Raw genomic sequence first — 21,836 nt, 5'->3', positions numbered from 1 at the left:
AAGGCGGAGGATGAGCAGCCTCCACGAAGCACGGGCTGTCCCTAGACTCCCAACCTCCTCAAGGCTGTTACTTTCTCCTTCAGCCGTCGGTCCTCTCCCAGAATGGGTGTTCTGCGACCTCTTTCTAGCCCTGGTTGAAGAGCTCTGCCCCCATCTGGCACCTTCCGGGCTCCACGGGGCCACAGCCAGTTGGCTTTCTTTCTGCGATAGCGTGCTGCATGGAGTGTACTCACCAGGCGCAAGAACCACTGGCCCACTTAAAATGCATGCGGCGGAAACTATGATGGCAACTGAATGAAGACGTTGGAGTGTGCTGCTTTCCCCAAGACTGTTATAGTGGCCAGTTCCTCCCACACTACCGAGGTGCTGGCTGAGGCCCTAGGGACAGGGACCGTGAGATAGAAGGGCCTATCAGCTGGGCTAAGTAGTAGCTCTTGGTGTGTTTGATCAGCCCACAGCTTTGGACTGTGGAACGAGCAACTGACTTAAGGCAGACATCTCAAGGTCTGTAACCTTGAGTAAGTCACAATTGCTGAGGCTGTTCCCCATCTCTAAAGAAAGTGCTCAAGGAGAACAAAGTCGGCCTAACTTCTTGTTCTCTCTCCTAAGGTACTCCTCCTGTTGAGACTGGTTTAAGCGTCTAATCTGTCTCCCACACCTAAAAAAGCAGGAAACAGCACTAGACTGAGCCCCTATATCAAGGCAGTTGCTGAAGCTGGCCTTGGGGATACTTGAAGCAGTAGTCTCTGCAAATACACCACAGAGCTAGATGGTGTGATCCTACATTATCCCCAAAGTGGGCTACATCTTGCTCTGGCCTCTAGCAACTCCCAGAATCCCCTACATAAAATTTACGGAGAGGGGAGTGAGAGTTGGGAAATAAAGAAGCACCTTCACACACACTCCTATGGAAGCCGTCAGCCATTCTGAGAACCAGCTCATCCCAACTGGTTTTAATGAATCTGAGCCACGATGGTCCTTGGGCACCAGTACCATAGGGAGCTGGGGAGCAGTTTGGATCCAACAAGAAAGCAAGATGGAGCAGGTCACATGTCCAGGCTGCGTGTCTCATAAACCTGTACTCAGGGCAAGCCCCATCTGTACCTTCTCTACCGTCCTTTGTTCTTTATTTTCCCAAAAACACATGCCTCCAGCACACACACACACACACACACAAACACACACACACACAGCAGAGAATAGCTGAGCCAGGAAGAGCTGAAGAAAACAGCTTTTTATTTGTTACTATAAGAACCAGTTACAGAATCCAAGGTTAAAAAAAACGGACAAAAGATCTTTATTTCTGAGAATTGGCGTACAAAAGGCAGAAGGGGCAAGGGGAGGGAAGGAAAGAGTGAGCATAGGCTGGGATTGATGCCAGCTTAGGGGTCTCAAACTCCAATTAGGAAGGTCCGGACACCGGACAGGAAGAAAAACCCCCAATTAGAAAAAAAAACCAAAAAGACAGACATGGCAGTCATGGCAGTGCACGCCCCCCTCCCTCAGCCAGATACCACCACCTGATATCTGTTTACTCTTCCCCTCTCCCATCCCCTTTCACAAAGGGAGGCAAAACTTTTTAAAAATTTTAAAAAACCCTCCCCCCAAAACTGTCCAAGACAACTGTGGGTCCTACCCCCCAAAACAGGCTAGATTCCCACAATGGGCCAAGTTCTGGTGGTCTGCCCTCCATCACTAGGCATGGAGAAGCACTGGAAGGGGACAAGCCTCGAAGTGGTAACACTAGAGGGCGCCCAACCCCTCCAAAGACACACTACTTGCTCCCTCCCTCCCTCCTTAGTTCTTCCCTTTGATGCTAGAGGGAAGGGAGGCTGGGTGCCCTGTGCACCCACCCTCTAGCTTTCAGCCCACCTCCCTTCCCCACAGATGCTCAATCCTCCAGGACAATGGGCTCGTTGGTGCTGGCAGGATGTGAGGATGGAGGAAGAGGGACTGGGGCCCGCACTGCAATCAGCGGTGGCTTCACCTTCAGAGGCAGGTTGGGCCGGCGGGCAGCTCGCCGCATTTCCAGGTGGGTCAGAGCCTTCCGTAGGGCTCTGGCCAGGAAAAGAAGAGGGCAACAGAGAAAGCAAAGACCTTCAAGGTGAAATTCCACATTCCACACTGCAATTCCACCTTCCAGCCCATTCTTTCAGAGCATCCCCACCCTGCACCCAGTCTTCCTAGAGCTGGTCTTGCTCAGATACTCCTATTTCCCATAGCCACCAATCTGGCTTGTCAACCTCTCCACCCCTCCCATGGTGGGCTCCCTACCTGGTATCTTTTGTGGCCACAAACACCACAGGATTGGGGGCATCAGCTGGGTTGAGTTTCTGTCGCTTGGCTGCTGGCTGTGAGCTTGAGCGAATCCCTGAGGCCAGAGGCCTTCCATTGGCAGAGAAGGGGACTCCTGCCATCTGGAAAAGGGCGAGAGAGGGGATTCTCAGACACCTAGCATAAATAAAAGCCCACCCAACTCAACTTGGCCCACTCCAGTCTGTCAACTCACAGTCTCGTAGGCCCGTTTCACCATAATGCCCCCCAGGCCCCGGTTCTGGGTCAGCTGGTTTCTGTTGATCGGTGTCTTAGTACCTCGAGGTGTTTTTGGTTTCAGAGGTGCCTGGGCCACTGTCAGAAAAACATAAAGGCAACCTTAGAGAACTTTCATACCTCTTCTTCTCTATGCAGTTTCCCTGGGCATCCCCAAAAGTAGTGATGGGAGAGGGATCTAGCAAGCAATTACCAGTACTACAAAAGTCATATGAGTATGATCTTATTAATCAGTATATAGTTATACTGGAGAGCTTATCAAAAAACATTTTAACCTACAAAAGTACAGTCTATTAGACTAAATCTTTTTGGACTTAATGGGAAAGAAAAAAGCAGGGGAAGAGAAGGGTCTTGATAATAATAGGACTGATATCTGTTACTTTAGCCAGACACCACCCTATACGCACCCTGTATCCAGTCTAGTTCTCCTTCCCTTACCCAGATCTTTGACGATAGTTGCCAAGGGGAGCCGCACCAGAGGGTGAATCTTCAATGGAGTCTTGGCAGCCTTAGGAAGTCGAATGGAGCCTGGAGAACAAAGATGAAAGCATTTGAAGGGGGCTTCACTATTCAGGTCTCTTTTGGGGCCAGGAGCCATGTCTAATCTCCTGGACAAACCCTTGTGGCCTACTATCCCTACTGTCATTACACATCCAGAGAAACACTGGTCTCTGGCCAAAGCAACCCCAAACCTGCCACTAGCCCCGGCACTCCTGCCCTTACACTCTGCCTTGATGGCATTGGCATTGATAGGGGCGTAGGGGCGTCGGGCAGCCCTCCTCGGCTGTAACAGGTCCCTGCACATGCGTCTGGCAAGACGGGTCAGCTTCGTGGTCTGGAGCAGGAATGTTTGCCTGTTCTTAGCCAGCAGCTTGGCCCGGTTGGCGCTGGTTGTATAAGGGGAGAGACTTTGGGCTTCGGGTCTGGACAAATGACCTCTTGAGTGTGGCTCCTGTAAGGACAGAGGTAAAAAGGAGAACACAGATAGACACCCAGGCTTCCTTCTTCCATTCTCTGCAGAGGGCATTTTATTCCTGCCTGATCTCTTTGTTGCCGTCCTGACCCACCTGGCTCCCTGACTTCTATCAAGTACCACCCCCTACCCCTAGGCAAACAAACCATCACCTTATTGGAGTTGGGTGTTCTGGCCTTCGCCCAAAGCTCACATCAATAAGCTTACTGCTCTCCCCGGCCTATCCCCCATCAATCCTTACTGTGGTGCCCCGAGCAGCCCCCTCAAGCTGGGTTGGAGTCTTCAGTCCCCCGTACTTCTTCCAGTAGATCCAACAGGAAGCACACAGGCGACACTGCATGTTGGGTGGGCCCCAGGCGTACCACTGGGCAGACTGTGTGGCTGCAAGAGCATGGAGAGAAGGAAAGGTTGAGGGTAAATGCCACTGGAGCCTCTCAGGTTCTCGGGCCAGAGAAAACACCCTGCTCACCCCCCAGTATCCCTTTCCCACCCTGGAACTCACTGTGGCAACTCTCGCAAGTCAGGCCCTTCTGGAATCCAGCCCCATTCATGCCAGGTTTTGAGCCCACAGAGATGATCTGGTTAGGGTTTGGTTTGGTGCTAAAAGGGGAAGCAGAGGGGGAGAAACCAGGAACTGGTCAAGGAGAAGAATCCATTTCTACTTTGTCTCTATAACAATTTGACCCCATCTCCTGCCCACCTCCAATCACTAAGGAAAGCAAAGGTTAGGGGCAGAGAAGGGAAACACGCCTCTCTCCCCATCACACTTACTAGGTGGGTATGTAGACTTGTTTTAGCTTGCTGTCTGCTTCAGCAGCTTTCAATCTTTTCTGCAGGAAGGAGAAAAATTAAAAATAGCTCAGATTATCTCAGCAGGGAGGATGTCATCAACTTCAAAGACAGAGGTGAGCAGGAGGTCTCTGGTCCAGCCTCCCCAGCCAACCTTACCTGCTGAATATAGCGGTCTGTGGTCTTCCACATGTAGTAAAACTGAACTATGCTGGCCAGTGACTTCCAGGGTAGCTAAGGACGTAGAGGGAAGGATGAGCTCTATCTGCCCCAGGTCCTGGTTCCCTCACCTGTCATCTCTTCCACTGCTCCTCCCAGCGCCATCCACTTACAAAGTCCTGGCGAATATCATTGAAATCCTTCCCGTACTTCTCCAGGGCCTCCTCAAACAGCATGGCCTCTGAGGCTGACCATTCCTCCATCTCATCCCGACACAGCACTGGACCCCCCTGGGGCACCAGGGTTGACATGGCCTTAGCCAGGTCATAGCCATTCCTCTGCAGTGTATCCATTGCGTGAAACTACAGGAGAGGCGGCAAACAATGGTGATGACCTGAAACCCTCAGCACCACTCTCCTGCTGCTCTTTAAACATTCCCACTCCCCCAGAGACACCCTCCTCTCTGCAAAGTCCCCACAGAGCCCAGCCTTCCCAACTACCCACCAACTTCTGCTCACCAGGGTGATATCTCGGGAGGCGGCAGCTGCACTCATGTGCAAGCTTGGCTGCCGAATGGAGCTGCTGCAATCTAGGGCTCTTGCGAAGGTCCCCACAGCTCTGAGGGAGAGAGTGAGAAGTCAAGAGGGAAAGAAGAAAGCGCGAGTGGGCTGAGGAGCTAAGCCAGATGAGAAAAAAAAAAAAAAAAAAAGGAAAACATCCATGCCAAAAATAAGTAAATAAAGTCCATCTTGAAGAACATGACTCAGAACTATGTCCACACCTCCCCCGGCCCATCTCCCCCATCCACCCACCCCTCACCGGGCCACCACGAGAAACTGATCAATCTGCCGGTCTGTGAGAGGGTTGTCTGGGTCCCAGACTTTCATCTCCATCTTTTGTTGGTTCCGATTATCAGATTCCCCTAGGGAACAGGGAAATGGTATCATGAGGGAGAATAAAAGGTGTCTTTGACACTCACAGTAACACCTCACTCCTCCTCGACTCCTCCTTGGATTCTATCAGCCACCTTCAACTCTCAGCCTTCTCTACCCAACGTGCCCATCCACCTCTTTCAGGTTCCTAAGGTCCCACCCTGTCACGGTCACAGCAAAAAGGCACGCAGACTGCACCACAAAACTTCAGGGCACACCATGCAGAGACTATGATGTTAGACAACCCAGTAGCTATGAATAAGTCTGTCACGTTGCATACCCTCTGCCAGGCGATCTGGGATCTCAGCTTGGTATTTGCAACCAACTCGGATCTCCCCTTGGTCAGCTAGAAGCGTCTTCTGCACAGGGTCAAACACCAGTGAGTAAAAAAAGCAGTCCTGGAGATGGAGAAGAGAGAAGGTAAGCAGAGTAGCAATCCTCAGAGGCAGGGGGCAGTAGGGTGTATCCAGAGTCCCCGAGACGGGCACTCTGTCAACCTGTACCTCACCACAGCCTGACTTTCTTCCTACCTCTTGGGGCAATACCCACTCCCCTCCCTCTTCTCCGTACACCTCTTTCTCACCTCCTTTTCCAGGTACTGGCTCAAGATATCTGTCTCATTCAAGAGGGTCACACTGCATTTCCCCCTACAGGAGAGAAGTCAAGAAAACCCTGGTGAGCTCCTCCTTACCTCTGCGCAGCATCGCCAGTACACTAGGGCCTCCTTCTAAGTAAGTGCACATAGGCCACAGTGGCCCTGATTAGACTTTACCTTATGTGGGTAGCTGGTAACGACTCAAATTGGCGAGAAAGAAAAAGCTCCCGGTGCTTCAGTTGATGTCGCTGCTGTTCCGACACCCCTGGCTGCTTTGATTCCTCCTCAAACTCCCCTGGGATATTAAGGAGAAAGAAACGGAGTCAGAAACCAATTCAGAAAGAAGCCACTTTAGAATCTCTAACCCAGGGAAAACATTTCCTATCTCACTTGTTTTCCTCACATTTCCCAGGCACCTGCCTTCATACCCTTACCTTTCCTGCTTAGCCTTCTCCCCGTTACAGATGCTCCCAACTCTCCATCACTAGTGCTCTTAGAGAAGAGCTGCTGAGAGTACAACGAATGCCACAGAAATACACCCCAGTCCCAGGTGCCAATGCTCAGACACCACTCATACAGCACAAAACTGCCCATACCAGGCCCAGCAAGAGTATCACACTTGTCTCTTTTTAGCTCAACTAGGCTGGGGTCGAGAAATCCAGTAAGATGAAAATGCACCACACAAGACTGTGTTTACCAGTTCCTCTGCAAATTTCAGGAGACTCTGCTCTTAAACATCGCATGCAAGCCTAACTATCCCTTGTCTTCTACTTGGCTAATAACTGTTTGTGGGGGCTTTCAAGGACAGTATCTCATAAGACAGCACCAACACCTTCCTCCCCAAGGAGCTGCAACTTGCCTTGAAACCCTGGTGAAAAGGGTTAACTTTGGCTGGGTGCCAACCAAACAGGGAGGGGGCAGAAAAGCCACAAGCCCAGGCTCATTGGTGCATTGTTCCCAACCTCAGGGAGAAAGGGGGGTCAGGGGTGTGCCTTAGGCTCCACCCCTCGCCTGTGTGCTCCGGAAACCCTGTGCTAGGGACCACACCCCCTACACCCTTTCTGATTGGACAAGGCCAAGGTCAGCCCCTGCCAGATGGGACTAGAAACCCCAGTGGGCCAGAGAACTTGGTAGGCTCAGCTCCTCGTTAACCCCTTCATGCCCAATTGCAAAGCCTAACTTGCCCAAAGGAAGATAATTTAGGAAGGAAGAATAAGAGGAGGAAAGTCAAAGCAGTAAAGGAAAAAGAAACTAAGGAAAACTGAAGGATATATATTTAAAAAGAAGATGAAAGTGGAAAGAGAAGAAGGATAGGGTAAAAGGGAAAAATGTAGAATGGAGTAGCAAGGAAGCCAGGATAGGTGAGAAAGAGGAAAAGCGCTAAACTTACCTAGCTTCCTGTTCTTTCCCATCAATACATTCTTATCACCTCGTGATCACAAAATAACACTGCTTCCCTATTATTCAACCTTCTAAGTACAGTCTTTTCCTCTCACTTTGACATCATGGTCACCACCCATTATCCTAACATACCCAAAACTGTCCCCCAAGAATCCTGCTTCTCTAAAGCTCTTCCTCATCCCCTATTTAAATACTATCATCTCTTTTATATACACCAGTTCACATAGACACACTCACACACAAACCAAATCCTGGCTTTCCTTATCATGGTCTCTCCACCCTGCTTCCAAACCAACATGTAAAAACAGGCCTCCCTCTGCAGACCAGGCATTTCCCACCCCAAAACTCACATCTCTTCCTTGGGCATGCTACCAAGAGAAACACCTGCGGGGACATGCCCAGGCCTCAGATCATGGGCAAGGGGAGACAGAGGCCGAGGGTAGGGTACGAAGATACTCACTGGCATTACTATCAGCCAGGCTGTTGAGGCTACTAGAAATGTCCCTTCGCCGGAAAAGGCACACAACCTTTGCTTCCACATTTCCATTTGCAGTCTAAGGGGAGAAAAAATGGTGGTGAAAACTATTCATTTGAAAGTGGAAATGAATAAGAAAAAACTAACAACGGTGAACAAATTTCTAAGGGATGTAAGAAAAACCCAAAAAAGTATGAATAAAAAGATTTACACTTAAGGACAGACTTCCAAATCCCTTTCCTTAGCCCCCAAGAAATAGAACAGTAAAGTTCCTACTAAGCTCTCAGTAGCCTTTCCTGAATACGTGGAATGAATGAATGAATATGAATGGGTACTCCTATAGGATAGGGTTGGTGTTCTTTCTCTCTCTCTCCTTGAAGTTAGAGACCTCCGAAGAAACAGACCACGGGGTGGGGGGGGGGGCAGGACTCTGCTCCACTCACCTTGTTGAGCTCTTCAATCCTTCTAACCAGGTAAGGATTGCTGGAGGAGTTCTCAAAATAGACGTAATCTGTAGGAGGGGGTGGGGAAGAACCGGGAAGATCAGAGGAGTAGGTGGGAGAGCCGTGCACCAGGGTAGGAGGAGCGAAAGTAGGCCTGAGAGTGGACCAAAACTAGATAAGGGTCTGGGTAGAGAGGACGCTGAAATGTGGAAGTGGAGAGAGTAACAGAAATTAAGGGAGAGATGCCCCACCCCCACCCTTAACCACCTAGTTCTAAAATCAGATACTTCACTAAACAGTGAGCCGTAAGAAGGAGACAAGAAGCAGGGGGATCCCCGGCAGTTCCCTTAACTCAGCGATGAAGTCGCACCCTGGTCTCGGGCAAGAGAGAGGTTGCTCACTCTAGCGCAGGGCCCCCACCTTTGCGAAATGAGGCGCACAGTAACGCCTGGGGAGAGGAAACCTCCGGCGGCTCCCCCGCAGGTGGCAAAGCGGTCTCCCCGGCCCTTCGCGCCCACTGCCTGCCCTGTCAGCTCCTTCGGAACCACTTTCCCAAGTCCACTCCCCGACCCCGGCGGCCCCAGATGCAGCCGAGAGTGCCGTCGGGCTGCCCGAAGCCTCTCCCGGAGTCGGAGCTCGGCCGCGTCGCGGTCCCTGCGCCCCCGCTCCCTGTGCTCCTGGTTCCGGTTCCGGTCCGCGCTCGGGACCACGCCGCCCCACAGGCGGCTCCCCTCGCCGCCCGCTGCAGAGCGTCTCCGGTCCCGGCCCCAACCTCTCCTGCCCCAGGCCCCCAGCCCCTACACCCAGTACTTACCCCCCACTCGGTACATGTTGGCCGCCATGGCCGTTCCCGCCGCCGCCTCCGGCCGCACAAAGGAGTCCGGGAGGCTCGCGGGGGCAGGGCTCCAAGAGAAGCCCCGAGCGAGGGGCTGGCGCTTCGCCGAAGTCTCGGTCGGGCCCGCTCAGCCGGCACCTCCGCAGCCTCAGCCGTCGCGGTTCATCCCGGCCCGCGCTGTCGCCGCCGCCTCTACAGCCTCACGCCCGGGACGCAGGGGCCGGCGCCGGTCCGCTCGGCTTCTTCCGGAACGAGCTCGGGTCCCGCCGGACCGGAGCCAGGCTTCAGCTCCCCCCGCCCTCGTCGAGCCCCACCAGACGTTGGGCTCTGCCGGCAGCCGCGAAACCTTGCCCTGCCCGCTTCGGCGTTCGCCTCCTTCCGGTACACCTTCGCCGGATCCGGAGAACAAGGCCCAGCGGTCGGCTCCAGTCGGAGAGCGAGACCCCAAAGTTCGGCTACTTCCGGAAACAGTTCGGCTCCCTCCGCCCGACAGCTGCCCGGCGCTCGGTTATTTCCGTTGTTGCTCGGCCCCGCCTCTGAGGGCCGGAGGGGAGTTGGGCTTAACTCTCTCCTGGCCCGAGCCCTGCAGCTCTAGCTGCGGCCCCAAAAGACTCCAAGCGCTTTTGCGCTTCGCAGGGTTATTTGCAAGTGGCTTCACCTGTTATTTGCATGAAAGGTCTACGCTCCCTCACCCTTTCCGCTTTCCCCTTTTCCTTCATCCCCACCCGTACAGAGCCCCGAGGCGCCCAGCCGCGCGCCCCACAAAAGGACCGGGAGGAGACTTTGCTTTTGGTTTATTGCCCCTCAGCAGGCAGCGGGAGTCAGGGCCCAGGCTGGGGCTGCCCGGCTCAGCCACCGGGTCTATACAGTGTGTGCAGGGGTGCCGTTCGCCCCCTCCAGGGAAATGCATTTTCGGGAATGTCTCGAAGTCGAGGACAGAGTCGGCCCCGGTCCTGGGGGATTTGGGTGGGGCGGCGCCACGCTGCAAGGCCGGTGGGTCCCGTCGGGTCCCGTTCGGCAGCGGTCAGACGTCGAGAGAGGAGGCGGGGGACAGGGAGGGGGTTCGAGAAGGCGTGGCGGGCGCCGGCCCCGCGCCCCCAGCACCCAGCACTCGCCACTGGAAGATGCTGGCGTCCTTGCCGCCCAGCGAGACGAGGTGCGAATCGTCGTGCGTGAACCGGACGCTGGTCACGTGGCTGCCGTGACCACCGTACACGAGGCTCGGCGCCTGGGCAGGAGGGAAGGTCGAGCTGCAGCAACTGCGGGAGACCCCAGGCCCCACCACCTGACCCCGGAGGCCCCGGGAGGCCTCACCTTGGCGCGCGCGCACGGGTACTGGAAGAGGTGCACTTTGCAGAAGTCGTCGGCCACAGCCACCACGCGCTCGTTGTGAGAGCGGCACAGGGAGTTGATGTCCGTTCCATCCGAGCCATCCGGCCACACACCTACCACAGCGGCTGGCCTCAGCTCGGCCTCCCCCACTTCCCGCCACCCACCGCCCAGAGCTGCACCACTTCCGGCGCTCAGGCAGCCCAGCCACCCACCCGCTGCGTTCCAGGCAATCTTTCCCAGTCCCCAAGGCCGGCCTGAAGGGCCTCCTGGGCTGGACCTGCCGGTTTCTTGACGCCCACCCCACTAACACATGCCCAGCATTCCGAGCCCGAGGCGGGCTGCACCTTGCCCCTCCCAACGGCTCCCGCAGGGTTCCGAGGCCCTGCTCACCGTAGACGTGGAAGCCTAGCACGCAGGTGTACGTGGCCCACTCCCGGTCTCGGCTCTCATAGCGATTCCTCAGCAGCTTACAGCCTCCAGCCACGTCCCCTGGGGAGAGGGAGCCCACCCAGCTCAGCTCTCACCCTGCCCTCAGTCGGGAAGATGCCAAGTTGGAAGAACTGGCTTGAGACAGTAGCATGTGATCTCATCACCATGGTAGTCCTCAGCCCAGGGAAAAACCTAGCCCCATGTACTCAGCAGAAGTTCTCCTAACAGTTTCTCATCAGTGCCTCCTTCCTAGATTAGCCAGTCCCTCCACACCTGTCCTGAGAAACTTTTCCAAAACAATCTTCTCAGTGCATTTTTCAACTCCCCCAAGGCCTTGTGGGAACAAGACATAGTGTAAAACTGTGTGGGTTTTTTTGTCCAAATGACAAAATTTCTCCTGTGTAGAATTCTGACTCCACTTCAACTCATCTCTACCTCCGTCTCTGACAGCACCTCCCCCTGAAGCTCCCCCACATCTTCTCCTTCACCCCTCCTAACCAGGGAACACACACACACACAAATAAAACCCACCCCAGTTACCCTCTCCCCATGCCCTCCCCTACTGTCACTCACAATAAAGGATCTCATAGTCCCCAGAATTGGACATGATGAAGTTCCCATCCTTGGACCAGTCAAGGTGCGTGATGAAGCTGGAGTGACCCTGGGAGCAAGGGTCAAGAGACTAAAAATGTAGCCACCATTTCCCATCCCCTGACCCTCCTAAAGTGCATTAGTTTACCTGCAATGGCAATGCCCCACCCTCCACCCCAGCTTCCTCACCACACAGCGGCCAAAGCGGCTGGACTTGGCACCATCACTGGAAACACTATAGATGTAGATCATGTTGTCATGGGAACCGATGGCCAGGTACAACCCATCTACAAAGACAGTCACTCAGAGAGGGAAGGGCCAGGGACAAGGCTAGGTCCAGGGTAGGGGTGGCTCCCACCTGGGCTGTATCGGACCACTGAGAGCTGCTCATTGCCATCAGTGATGTCGGACACGATCTCTCTGGTCTCTGTGTCCAAAACCAGCCACCTGGAAGGGGGGTGGGTGGTGGAAAGCAGCTGTAAGGACACCTGTCCTGAGCAGGGTGGGGGCTGGCAATGCAGAGACACCCACAGAAAGGCTATCACGTAGACAGAGAGGTTGCCATTGCATTCTGCCAGGAAATGGGAAGGGGCTAAGAGCAGATAAAAGCTGAGGGCTCCTGACGCTGTCTGAAAAGGAGTAGAGGGACCCAACTACAAGGGCCTTGTGGAGCCTGTGAGCTTGTCACTTCCCTGTGTTAGTCTCCCCTTTGCTCCTCCCATCCCCATTGTGTTTCTCTCCCAAACTGCCTCCTCCTCCACTCCCAGGCTTGGAAGGGAGAGTGGATGGGGGAGGGTGTGATGACAGTTGCCACAGGAGAGCAGGGGAGACCCGAGCTGCAGGGAAAGCACTGAGAAGTGGAAGGTGCAGGTGCGGCTCCTGAGCAGGCAGCGATCACACTCCTCCACCCGCCCCCACCATCACCAGAATCCCTTCCCATACCTTCTGCTTTCCCCTCCCAGGAGTCCTGGCTCCCTCTCACCTCCCCGTGTTCAGTCCTACGGCCACAACTGCCCCACTGGGGTGGAAGTCAGCACAGAGACCAGTCTCCTGGGAGGGGGGAGAAGGTGAATTCAAGAAGATGCCTTTCTAGTGAGAGAACCAATATGGATACCTTGTCATCTTGGTAACAACGGCAGAGCCTCCTCCTCCCAAGGAGGAGAGAGACAGAAGACCTGGGATGGAGGTAGGGTGTCACTGGAGCCTACACAGAGGTGCTACTCAAAATACTTAACAACCAGAACTGACACCTCCAGCTGTGCCAGAGATCAACCATTAGTTGCTGGATCCAGGGGAGGTCTGAGGGTTGTGGGGAGGGCAGTGCTCAGGGGGCACTGGAGGCATCACTGTACAGAAGAATGAGTATTTCAGCAGCCAGTGCAGCCACGCCAGTACAAACTGGCTGCCTCTGGGAGCAGAAGGGAAGGGGATGTTGGGGAAGGAGTGGCGGCCACAGGAGTCACAGTGGATGTGACGTTGAGGGTCCAGGGACACAGAGCTCTACCTTGAGGTCAATGCTCCAGGCCAGTGCATGGCCCTCCCCATCCCATAGGCAGAGCTGCCGGTCATGGCCACAGGTGAGGAAACGGTTCTGGAAGGGATGTGTGCAGAGCCCCCAGAGCTCATCCGTGTGACCCTGCAGCAGAGCATGGACTGTCACCTCTGCCCCTCCCCAACCTCCCTTCCCCTCCTGTTCCCCCGCAGCCCTTGCCTCTCCCTCCAACCTGGATTACAGGGGAGAAGCCCTGGGCCAGATCTCCCCTCAGCAATGCATTCTTCGTGGTTCCCACCAGCAGCTCAGAGCCAGGTCCCTCTGCGATGGCCCGCACGGCCCCAAAGTGTTCGGGAATCTGAGGAGTGGTGGCAGAAAGTCAGGGGCCCAGGGACCATTCCTCTTCCGTTCCCCCTCCTTCCCTTGGGCCCCACCCAGCCCTCACCTCAGCCTCCTGGAGGGCCACCAGCCCTGGCCCCCACTGGACCAGCCGGCGGTCCCGCCCACCACCACTCAGCACAGTCCCGTCCCGCCGGAGACACAGGGCGAAGATGGAACCTTCGTGAGCATGGGCCTGGGCCACAATCCCGTAGGTCTCTGTTGGCAAAGCCTTGGGTGGGTCATGCTTTTGGGATGCAGGGAAGTAGGGAACAGGAACAGCCTAGGCTGTCATAATAGAGTCATAACCCCCAGCTGTTGAGTGCCCACTTAATTCTGTCTCTGACTCTCAGCTCTTTTTCTTTCCAGTTTACAGACTGGACAACCAAGACTTAAAGATGTGAGATAACTTCCTAAAGGCCAGACAACTAGAGGCAACACTGGGATTTGAACCCAGGATCTGGCAGACTCCAAAGCCCTTGCCCTTTCCCTTTGCTGAGCTACCCCCTACCCTTCTAGATTGGACCCCCAGAGGACCCCACCCTCCAATAGAGCACTATCATCTCTCAAGGTAAAAAGATGGGAAATCCTCTCCTCTGTTTCCACAGACCCTCTGGAGAACTAGCCTTCCCAGATGCCATACCCAGCCACATACCTTTGGCCCCGCCCCGGCCTGGGGTCCTGGAATCTGAGAGGCTCCGCCCCCAGGTGAGAATGTTCCCCTCAGAGTCCCCAGTGAGAATATCTCCATCCAGGAGGAACACAAAGCAGGGAATAAACTTGGGTTTCTTGTATTTCTAGGGGGCGAGGTGAGCAGAGAGCAGAAGTCAAAGGGTAGGGTGAAGACTAAAAGTCCAGGGACTTTTAGTTGGGAGTTGGGTCGCATTAGGGTCTGTGGTCCTCAGACCAATACTTCCATGTGCACTCTGCTCACGCGCACCACCCTGCACCCATCCATGCCTCACCCCAAAGACACCCTGCTTCCTGGTGAGGGTCCCACTCCCAGGAAGCCCTGCTCCGCCACTCCAGGTCCAGAAGTGGACGTGGGACTTCCCGCTGGTGACGATGCAGCTGCTGTCCCGAGGGCTGAAGCCAACGGCCAGGACGGAGTCATTCGTGCTCTAAAAGGAGGATACTAGATTCAGCCACCCTGAGCCCTGCACACCTTCATTCTACCTGCCTCTCTTCAACTGGCATCCTGACAAATGGTTGGCGGAAGTCCAGAAACCCCAAGACAACACTTTCCAAGGCCCCAGTCCCCTAGAAGCGCCACTCCCAGTCACTCATGATTAATCACCCTCGTGCCTGACATGCTGTCTCTCCCAAAGTCAGAACTTCTGCCATCCCCACTTCACAGCCTCAGAGAGGCCAGGAGGCTTGCTCTGGGGGACTCAGCCAGAAAGGAAGTCCTTACGGGGAACCAGGAGCTCTCAGCACACTCTACTCCCAGCTCCCCATCCTCAGTGCCCTCCAGGCCACCAGGTAGCCTCACCTTGATCTCAGCCAGCTTCGTGCCCCGGCTGCAGTCCCACACTGACAGCATGTGCTCATTGGAATCATCCACCACACAGAGGAAAGCACCCTGATCCTGAGGAGAGAGGACACATCAGAGGGACTGAGTTGGGGCTGGAGGCCACAGGGTTCACGGTCTGAATCAGGCAAGGGGCGCCATGACAGGCCAGACTGAGGGAGGAGAGGTGGCCACATGTCTCTTAGGAGAACCGGCCAGGCAGGGCTCAGGAGGACCAGAACCTCTGAGGCTTCCTGGTGAAGGGCAACAAGGGGGTTCCCAGACAAGGAAGATGGGGGCCTCAAGGCTCTGGGGCCAGCTCACCGCAACTGAGAAGGCCAGGGCCCCTACACCCCGTTCGAAGGCCCCCAGTCCGATCTCCTGCAGCTTCAGCAGCGTCTCTGAGTCCCAAACGTGAACCACAGGCTGCAGGGGCTGGTGGAGGAGAAGGGGTCAGGGGTGTGAGGGAAAGCTGGGCTGGGAAGTTGTCCTGTCTTCCTGGTGTTTGCCTGGGGCCTTACCTTTCCATCCTTATCCACTCCAGCTGTCTGTCCTGAGGCTACACGCACACCATCAGGGTGAACAGCCAGGCTAAGTAGGGGAGGAGACACTCTAGGGAAGGGGGTCAGTCACTCAAGACCACCCGGAACACCTTCTCTACGCTTGCAGAGCAGCAAGGCCACTCTCCTCTCCTGCTCCTCCACACCCCTCCGGACCCTCTCCCTGTCAGGCCCACCATCCCCATGCCTTGAGCTGCCGGCTCCCAAGCCCCAGGACCCTCACCATCGAACGCAGTCCGTGTGCCCCCGGTAATGTCTCTGGCCGCCACCTCCAGGACCCCCTGGGCCTCCCCCAGGCCGGTATAGCACCACCACACAGGCGATAAAGTAGACCACCTCCCCAGAGCGCAGCACAAACAGATTAGAGCGGGAGTCACGACCCCTGTACCCATAACTGGAGTGGGGCTCGTGGTCAAGGAAAGGGTCAGATCAAGGGCAGGATGAGGAAAAAGGGAGGACAGGGCCTCTGGCTGGCAGCACCAATGGCCTAGGAGGTTAGGGAAGGATTCAGGGGCTCCGTCTCCTTGCAGACCCAGGAGAAAACCATAAAGAAGTGGGGGAGGGAGGTCCCAAGACGGGAAAGGTGGTTCCCATGGGACTGGAGGGGGCAGGATACACCCAGTCAAGGCTGAGGGTCTCCGGGGGTGGGCCGCTGGGCAGCTCCTCAAGGCTGCGGATGCCAGACGGGATGTACATGGTAATGGGGCGACCACGAAGGAACATCTTCACTGAGATGCCTTCTACAGAGAAAAGGAGGGGGTGTCAACCACCACCCTGGAGCTTCCCTTCCAGGGAAGCCAGAGCAGAACTCGACCCACCACACCTCATGAGTCCCCCCAAATAGCTCCTGGGACTGTAGCCCAAATCCTAACCCCATCGTCCAAGTTCTCCCAGCTCCCTCTGTAACATACCTAAATTGTAATTGCTCCTCCGAGATCCAGGACCCCCAGGGCTGGAGAGGGGGTCTTTTCCCCCGCGGCTGCTGGGAAGAGAGAAAAGCACAGGGACCGAGGTCAGGTCCCAAGACCTAAGCGGGGAGGGGGGAGGGGCAGGACACAGGGAAGGAGACTACTCTAGAGATCACAGTCACCCCTGCAGGCTTTCAGTTTGCATCGTGAGCAATCAGGGCTCGAAAGTAGATGGGGACTTTGAGCTCCATTTAAGAGATAAGAAGACTGAGTGAGGCCTAAGGAGCTGCGTGCACAGTACAAAAGCCTGTAAGAGGCAGTGTGGAGTGACGCTTTCCTCTAGACCACCAGGACTCTGGCTAGCAACCTTTCCATTTCCCCATCTGTAAAATGGGACCTAAGTGAATTCAGAACACACATCAGCCCTGCCTTTCAGAAATCTGAGAGGGAAGCAAGAAAGTCCTTGTCTCTCAAGAGGAAGGTGACAAGTGAATTCCAGAGATGACTGTCACTAGATGGTAATAAGGTGACAATCTCTCTTCAGAGAACAAAGGAGAGGCCGAGAATAGGGCAAGAAGGAACATTCAGGTGTCCTGGGGCCTGTACACACTAAGAGACAACTGGTCTGGGCCACTAGGATTCCCCCTTGCTCTCTAGAAGTCAACTCTGGTAGATTGGGGTGAGAGAAGAGGGCTGAAACTCTGAGGACAGTCATCCAGAAAAATCATGGGAGCTTCTGGAAAAGTTTCCTGGAATCTTGTAAGGTATGCTGATATGGTGGAAAAGGGCAGGGGGATTGGAGTCAGGAAGAGTAGGGTGGGAATCCTGACTCTAGCTGTGTGACCCCAGGCAAGTGACTTACCCTCTCTGAGCCTGCTTCCTCACCTGGACAATGAACAGCATGAGACCACCTACCCCCCAAGGATGTCACGGGGACTGAATGAGATGGAGGAGGTCGAGGGTTTAGCACAGTGCCGGGTACAAAACAGGCGCCCCAGGAGTGCTTGTTCCTTTCTTTCTGTTGGGCAATGAGGTCCCCCCACCCCACCCAGGGAAGTGAAGTGAGGGATGCGGAAAGTCAAGAGCCTGAGCCTGGGGCGGCGGGGCGAGTTGGTGGGGGAGCCTCGCCCACCTCTCTGTGCTCCCTGACCGCAATAACAGGTTGGCCGAGGAAGCTGCCTTCCGGGAGAGTTTCTGTCGAGGCCGCTCTGAGGGGGATGAGGAGGAAGAATTTCTCCGTGGCCTGTTAGGAGTACAGTGAGCAGGTGAAAGTCATTCCCTTTAAACGTGCTCCTCAATCCTCCCTCCCCTTCCAGTCTCTGCCACAGGACGCTTACGTGTCAGTGCGCTGTGGGGGCTGCACCAGCCTGAGGATCCCCGGGGGGCCGGGGGAGCCAGTGCCACTGCTGCTGCTGCCCCCTCCTTCAGACTGGGTCCCACTAGGCTCTTCACTGCCCCCCTGAGGGGCTGGGGGCCCATTGCTCAGGCCGGGGGGTCCAAGGGATGGCTCCATCTCCACCTCTGTCTCCGTCTGGGTGCCTCGGCTCACCAGGGAGGGGCTGCATGTTGGTGGCAGTCCTGGGGGGGCTGCAGGGCTGCTGGGGAGACAGTGCATCAATCTGATGCCCCAAGAGGCCCTGACAAGGAGTAGGAAGGGGGTGTGACAACATGCATACCTGTCCCTAGTAGGGGTTGGTGTACCGAGGTCCTGCAGGGAGGTGGGGGGCACCTGCAGCCGCAGCAGGCGAAGGGCTTCGGCCAAGGCTGCCTTTACCAGCTCCATCTCCTTCTCCTGCACCTGAAGGCGTCGGCTCAAGGATTGCAGGGCCTCCTGAGCAGGACCCTCACCTGGCAAGGGGGCAAGAAGCACTCAGAATGTACCCACTACCTGGGGAAAGGGTTGAGGGGATTCTGATTTCCCCCAACTTTTCATCTGTCCAGTAGGACTGCCTCCTTCAAGCAGCCCCAGGCTTGGAAGCTCTCCCAGAGGGGAGGAGACGGGTGGTGGAGGATCAAGGGCCTCCTTCTGGCAGGGCAGGCGAGGAACCTGGCAGAGCTCCCTCCCTGCTGCCGTCCCAGCCTCCGCAAAGACAGGGAGTACCATGGAGTACCAAGGGGAAAATATGGAGTACTGCCGAGGAACGTGGGAACCACAGACGGAGTTGCAGTACTGGTGAGGGATGACAGGGCCCAGACCAGAGACAAGCTCAGGTCTCCAGGGAAGGCAGAGAAACTGAGAAGGGCACCAGGAGAGAAGGGGGCCACAAGAGTACAGTCACCCTGAGGACTCAGAGGAGAAGAGATCGAGAGTGACAGGAGAGGGTATCAGTGGAGAGCAGAATCATAGTGAAGGTCCCAGGGTAACAGTGGGGGTCAGAAGTAAAAAGACCCAAAATACCAGGAAAAGAGGCCCAGAGTAACACTGGAGGCAGAGCAACTTCGAGGGGCCCAGAGTAACATAGGGGGTAGGATGACGTCGGGCAAGTTCGAAATGATAGCAGGAGGACCCAAGTAACTAGGGAGAGCGACCGGAGGAACAGTGGAGGATGCTCAGAGCCCCCGGGCCCGAGGAGCACGCGGGGACGCTCCGGACAACCGTCGGGCAATGGCAGCGCCCGACCGGCCGGCGCTCCGGGAAGGGGCACGCCGCCCGCCCTGCCCCGTACTCACCGGGCCCCCCGGCCCCGTCCATCCGGCCCCCGGCTTGCTCCGAGCGGCGGCGGCGGAGGAGGCGTCTAAGCCGCGGGGGCCATGGCCAGGGAGAGGGGAAGGGGAAGCACCCCGGGGCGCGCGCGCAGGGGTGCCGTGCCACCCCCCGGGGGCGCTGTCGGGCGCGGGGAAAGGGCCTGGAGGGGGCGCTGTGGGGCGGGGGCCCCAGGCTCCAGGGCCCGCCGGGGCCTTGGACTCTCCCGGGACCGTTCTCGGCTCCCGGGGGTGGGGTGGCGGGGCCGTCCCGGGCCCCAGCGCCGCAGCACAAACAGGCGCCGGACGCGGAGCCGCCAGGAAGCGCGGGAGGGGGGGCGGGACGAGGGGGGGCCGGGCCGCCTGGTAACCCCTCCCTGTCCGGGTCTCGCGGCTCAGTACGGGGGCGGGGCCAACCCTCTGACCCCCTGGCCCACTCTGGCCTCCGCCCTCTGGGCCCTTCCGGGATCCTGACCCTCGGACTCCCTGGGGACCTGGGAAGGAGCGCAGGCCCTAAGGTCTCCGCCCCCAGTCTTTCTGGGCACAACCCGCCAGCCCCTCCCCACTTCCGCGAGGGGGCAGGGGCGGGGTCACGAAATAGGCCCTTCGCCCGGGGGCGGGGCTTTTCCTAAGGGGCAAAGCCAAGGTATCCCGAATTGCGACTGGCAGGGGACAGGACGTCGGGTTATTAAGGCTGGGGGCGGGAGGATGCCCAGGGTATTGGGGTCAGGGTGGCATTAGCCCAGCTCAAGCCGGGCTGGGCTGACGCAGCATCCTGCCTCGGCCAACCCCTGTCTCTGACAGCTCTTCTCTCCCTTGGGCAGAGATGGGAGATGGCGCCGGTGCTGCCCGTGGTGCTGCCCCTCCAGCCCCGCATCCGTCTGGCACAGGGGCTCTGGCTCCTCTCCTGGCTGCTGGCACTGGTCGGTGGCCTCACCCTCTTCTGTAGCGGGCACCTCCTGGTCCAGCTGCGGCACCTTGGCACATTCTTGGCTCCCTCCTGCCCGTTCGCTACCCTGCCCCAGGTTGCCCTGGCAGCCAGTGCAGTGGCTCTTGGCACAGGACTGGTGGGTTCAGGAGCCAGCAGGGCCAGTCTAGATGCAGCTCAGTACCCTCCCTGGCGTGGGGTCCTGGGCCCGCTGCTGGTGTCTGGCACAGCTGGTGGCGGGGGTCTCCTGGTCCTTGCCCTAGGGCTAGCCCTGGTTTTACCTGGAACTCTGGACACAGGACTGGAGGAGGGCCTGGGTACTGCCTTGGCCCACTACAAGGACACAGAGGTGCCCGGACGCTGTCAAGCCAAACGGCTGTTGGATGAGCTGCAGATAAAGCACCAGTGCTGCGGGCGCCATGGATACAAGGATTGGTTTGGGATCCAGTGGGTCAGCAGCCGTTACCTGGACCCCAATGACCAAGACGTGGTTGAGTGAGTGATTTGCTTCTCCCCTCTTCTTCCTCCTCCTCCTTCTCCTCCTTCTCCCTCAAAACCCCACCTCACCCGGATGGGCAATAGAGTCAAGTGATTGAGAGAATGGGGTACCACTCAGCCATGTATTAGCTGTGTGACCCAAGGTGTGTTACTAAACTGCTCTGGGCCCATTTCCTCATCTGTAGGTTGGAGATGATAATAGAACCGATCTTCCAGAGTTGTGAAGATAAGTGAATTATGCAAGCCTAGTACATACTAAAGCAGTCAGTAAATGTCTCCTTATTTTTCCCTTCTGAACTCCTGTGCCCTGCAGCTCTTCCCCAAGGCGTCTCTCTCCAGACATCCTAACCCGCCCACCTCTCCCTTTGCAGCCGGATCCAGAGCAATGTGGAAGGCCTATATCTGATTGATGGGGTCCCTTTCTCCTGCTGCAACCCCCACTCACCCAGGCCTTGCCTGCAAAGCCAGCTCTCAGACCCCCACGCCCACCCTCTCTATGATCCCCGACAACCCAACCTAAACCTCTGGGCCCAAGGATGCCATGGGGTGCTCCTGGGGTACCTGCAGGGGCTGGCAAGCACACTGGGCAACCTGCTGGCTGTTACCTTCCTGCTGCAGGTGAGTCAGCAAAGTGTCTGAGGCCTCCTCCTTAGGAGGCCTCTGACCCAGGGGCCCCTGGAACTGCTGACCCTCACTGACCTTTTGCCCCTTGCTTTTCCCACAGGCTTTGGTGCTCCTGGGCCTGCGGTACCTCCAGACAGCACTGGAGGGCCTTGGAGGAGTTATGGATGGGGAGGGAGAGGCTCAGGGCTATCTCTTTCCCGGTGGGCTGAAAGACATGCTGAAAACAGTATGGCTACAGGGTGGGGTGGCCCACCGGCCAGCACCTGAGGAGGCCCCACTAGAAGAGGCACCTCCCAAGGAGGGTCCATCTGAGGTCTAGTGGCCTGGAGGTTGGGGTGGGGATGAGGGGTGGGGGGAAGGGGAGGGATGGACAATTCTGGAAACCTCACACCTCCCTACCAGGCTCCAGGTTAGGGAGGGGGGAATCTCTGGGATTAGAAGGGTTAAGGATAGTCACTGAGCCAGACTTGGGTAGGGGAGAAAACAAGGTATCCTAGGGCCTAACACATGGGCAAAACCACCAGGGAACAGAAAAAACAAAAACCAAAAAACAGGGTGGTAAGAAAGTAATATGGGACGGACTGGAGACTGCTTCTGGTGCACAGACTTAATAAAGCTTTTGGACTGAAGCCACTGACCTTTCTCTTCAAGGGGGTGGGGGCTCCTGAGAGAACCGATGCCTGTCTGTTAGGGAAGCCAGGACTCTGGGGTTTTGACTCTGGTAAGGATCAAATGCAAGCAGCAGATGTGGG

General features: G+C 56.5%; 3 protein-coding genes across 9 annotated transcripts; 1 reads left to right on the top strand and 2 right to left on the bottom strand.

Moving 5' to 3' along the window:
• Window positions 1-1,219: 1,219 nt before the first annotated feature.
• MTA2 (metastasis associated 1 family member 2) lies at window positions 1,220-9,609 on the bottom strand. Of its 2 annotated transcripts, none has more exons than XM_031459451.2 (18): window positions 9,132-9,609; window positions 8,318-8,385; window positions 7,860-7,953; window positions 6,176-6,293; window positions 5,987-6,050; window positions 5,684-5,801; window positions 5,291-5,393; window positions 4,990-5,089; window positions 4,645-4,833; window positions 4,472-4,546; window positions 4,295-4,353; window positions 4,026-4,123; window positions 3,765-3,904; window positions 3,274-3,502; window positions 2,989-3,078; window positions 2,510-2,628; window positions 2,275-2,417; window positions 1,220-2,057 (listed from the first exon to the last, which is right to left on the bottom strand). In XM_031459451.2, the coding sequence occupies exons 1-18, from the start codon at window positions 9,157-9,159 to the stop codon at window positions 1,892-1,894; spliced, it is 2,001 nt and encodes a 666-aa protein (XP_031315311.1). In that variant the 5' UTR covers window positions 9,160-9,609; the 3' UTR covers window positions 1,220-1,891. The 2 variants fall into 2 exon arrangements, with proteins under 2 accessions (XP_031315311.1, XP_031315312.1); XM_031459452.2 differs by lacking the exon at window positions 9,132-9,609 and adding an exon at window positions 8,738-8,787.
• A 320-nt stretch (window positions 9,610-9,929) lies between these two features.
• EML3 (EMAP like 3) lies at window positions 9,930-19,364 on the bottom strand. Of its 4 annotated transcripts, none has more exons than XM_031459449.2 (22): window positions 19,023-19,364; window positions 18,029-18,200; window positions 17,690-17,950; window positions 17,485-17,595; window positions 16,356-16,423; window positions 16,061-16,184; window positions 15,668-15,838; window positions 15,406-15,475; window positions 15,209-15,319; window positions 14,867-14,962; window positions 14,340-14,495; window positions 14,030-14,171; window positions 13,442-13,593; window positions 13,229-13,354; window positions 13,009-13,140; window positions 12,487-12,554; window positions 11,863-11,951; window positions 11,694-11,791; window positions 11,487-11,574; window positions 10,875-10,973; window positions 10,467-10,597; window positions 9,930-10,380 (listed from the first exon to the last, which is right to left on the bottom strand). In XM_031459449.2, the coding sequence occupies exons 1-22, from the start codon at window positions 19,042-19,044 to the stop codon at window positions 10,177-10,179; spliced, it is 2,691 nt and encodes an 896-aa protein (XP_031315309.1). In that variant the 5' UTR covers window positions 19,045-19,364; the 3' UTR covers window positions 9,930-10,176. The 4 variants fall into 4 exon arrangements, with proteins under 4 accessions (XP_031315309.1, XP_031315307.1, XP_031315310.1 ...); XM_031459447.2 differs by having other exon boundaries at window positions 16,356-16,426; window positions 19,023-19,363; XM_031459450.2 differs by having other exon boundaries at window positions 17,690-17,947; window positions 19,023-19,362.
• On the top strand, window positions 18,377-21,713 carry ROM1 (retinal outer segment membrane protein 1). 3 transcript variants are annotated; one of them, XM_010982998.3, is made up of 4 exons: window positions 18,377-18,525; window positions 19,859-20,457; window positions 20,832-21,078; window positions 21,185-21,713. In XM_010982998.3, exons 2-4 carry the CDS (start codon window positions 19,868-19,870, stop codon window positions 21,401-21,403), a joined length of 1,056 nt encoding a protein of 351 aa, XP_010981300.2. In that variant the 5' UTR covers window positions 18,377-18,525; window positions 19,859-19,867; the 3' UTR covers window positions 21,404-21,713. The 3 variants fall into 3 exon arrangements, with proteins under 3 accessions (XP_010981300.2, XP_031315313.1, XP_010981301.2); XM_031459453.2 differs by lacking the exon at window positions 18,377-18,525 and adding an exon at window positions 19,398-19,680; XM_010982999.3 differs by lacking the exon at window positions 18,377-18,525 and adding an exon at window positions 19,407-19,552.
• The last annotated feature ends 123 nt before the right edge of the window (window positions 21,714-21,836 follow it).

Source organism: Camelus dromedarius, chromosome 12 (assembly GCF_036321535.1).
Source record: "Camelus dromedarius isolate mCamDro1 chromosome 12, mCamDro1.pat, whole genome shotgun sequence".
NCBI lineage: Eukaryota > Metazoa > Chordata > Mammalia > Artiodactyla > Camelidae > Camelus > Camelus dromedarius.
Note: the sequence above shows the minus strand (reverse complement) of the source record. Positions and strands in the feature narration are given on the sequence as shown.

Bases quoted from the DNA above. Each gene is read 5' to 3' on its own strand.
- MTA2 (XM_031459451.2), bottom strand. From the start codon at position 9,159: ATGGCGGCCAACATGTACCGAGTGGGGG. The intron at 5,802-5,986 runs GTGAGAAAGAGG...CTCCATCTCCAG, and splicing joins GCCAGTACCTGGAAAAGGAG to GACTGCTTTTTTTACTCACT. The intron at 4,834-4,989 runs GTGAGCAGAAGT...CCTCTCCTGTAG, and splicing joins CCTCCCGAGATATCACCCTG to TTTCACGCAATGGATACACT.
- EML3 (XM_031459447.2), bottom strand. From the start codon at position 19,044: ATGGACGGGGCCGGGGGGCCCG. The intron at 17,596-17,689 runs GTAAGCGTCCTG...TACTCCTAACAG, and splicing joins CCCCCACAGCGCACTGACAC to GCCACGGAGAAATTCTTCCT. The intron at 15,839-16,060 runs GTATCCTGCCCC...GCCCCACTCCAG, and splicing joins ACCCTCAGCCTTGACTGGGT to TTATGGGTACAGGGGTCGTG.
- ROM1 (XM_010982998.3), top strand. From the start codon at position 19,868: ATGGCGCCGGTGCTGCCCGTGGTGCTGCCCCTCCAGCCCCGCATCCGT. The intron at 20,458-20,831 runs GTGAGTGATTTG...CTCCCTTTGCAG, and splicing joins AATGACCAAGACGTGGTTGA to CCGGATCCAGAGCAATGTGG. The intron at 21,079-21,184 runs GTGAGTCAGCAA...CTTTTCCCACAG, and splicing joins CTGTTACCTTCCTGCTGCAG to GCTTTGGTGCTCCTGGGCCT.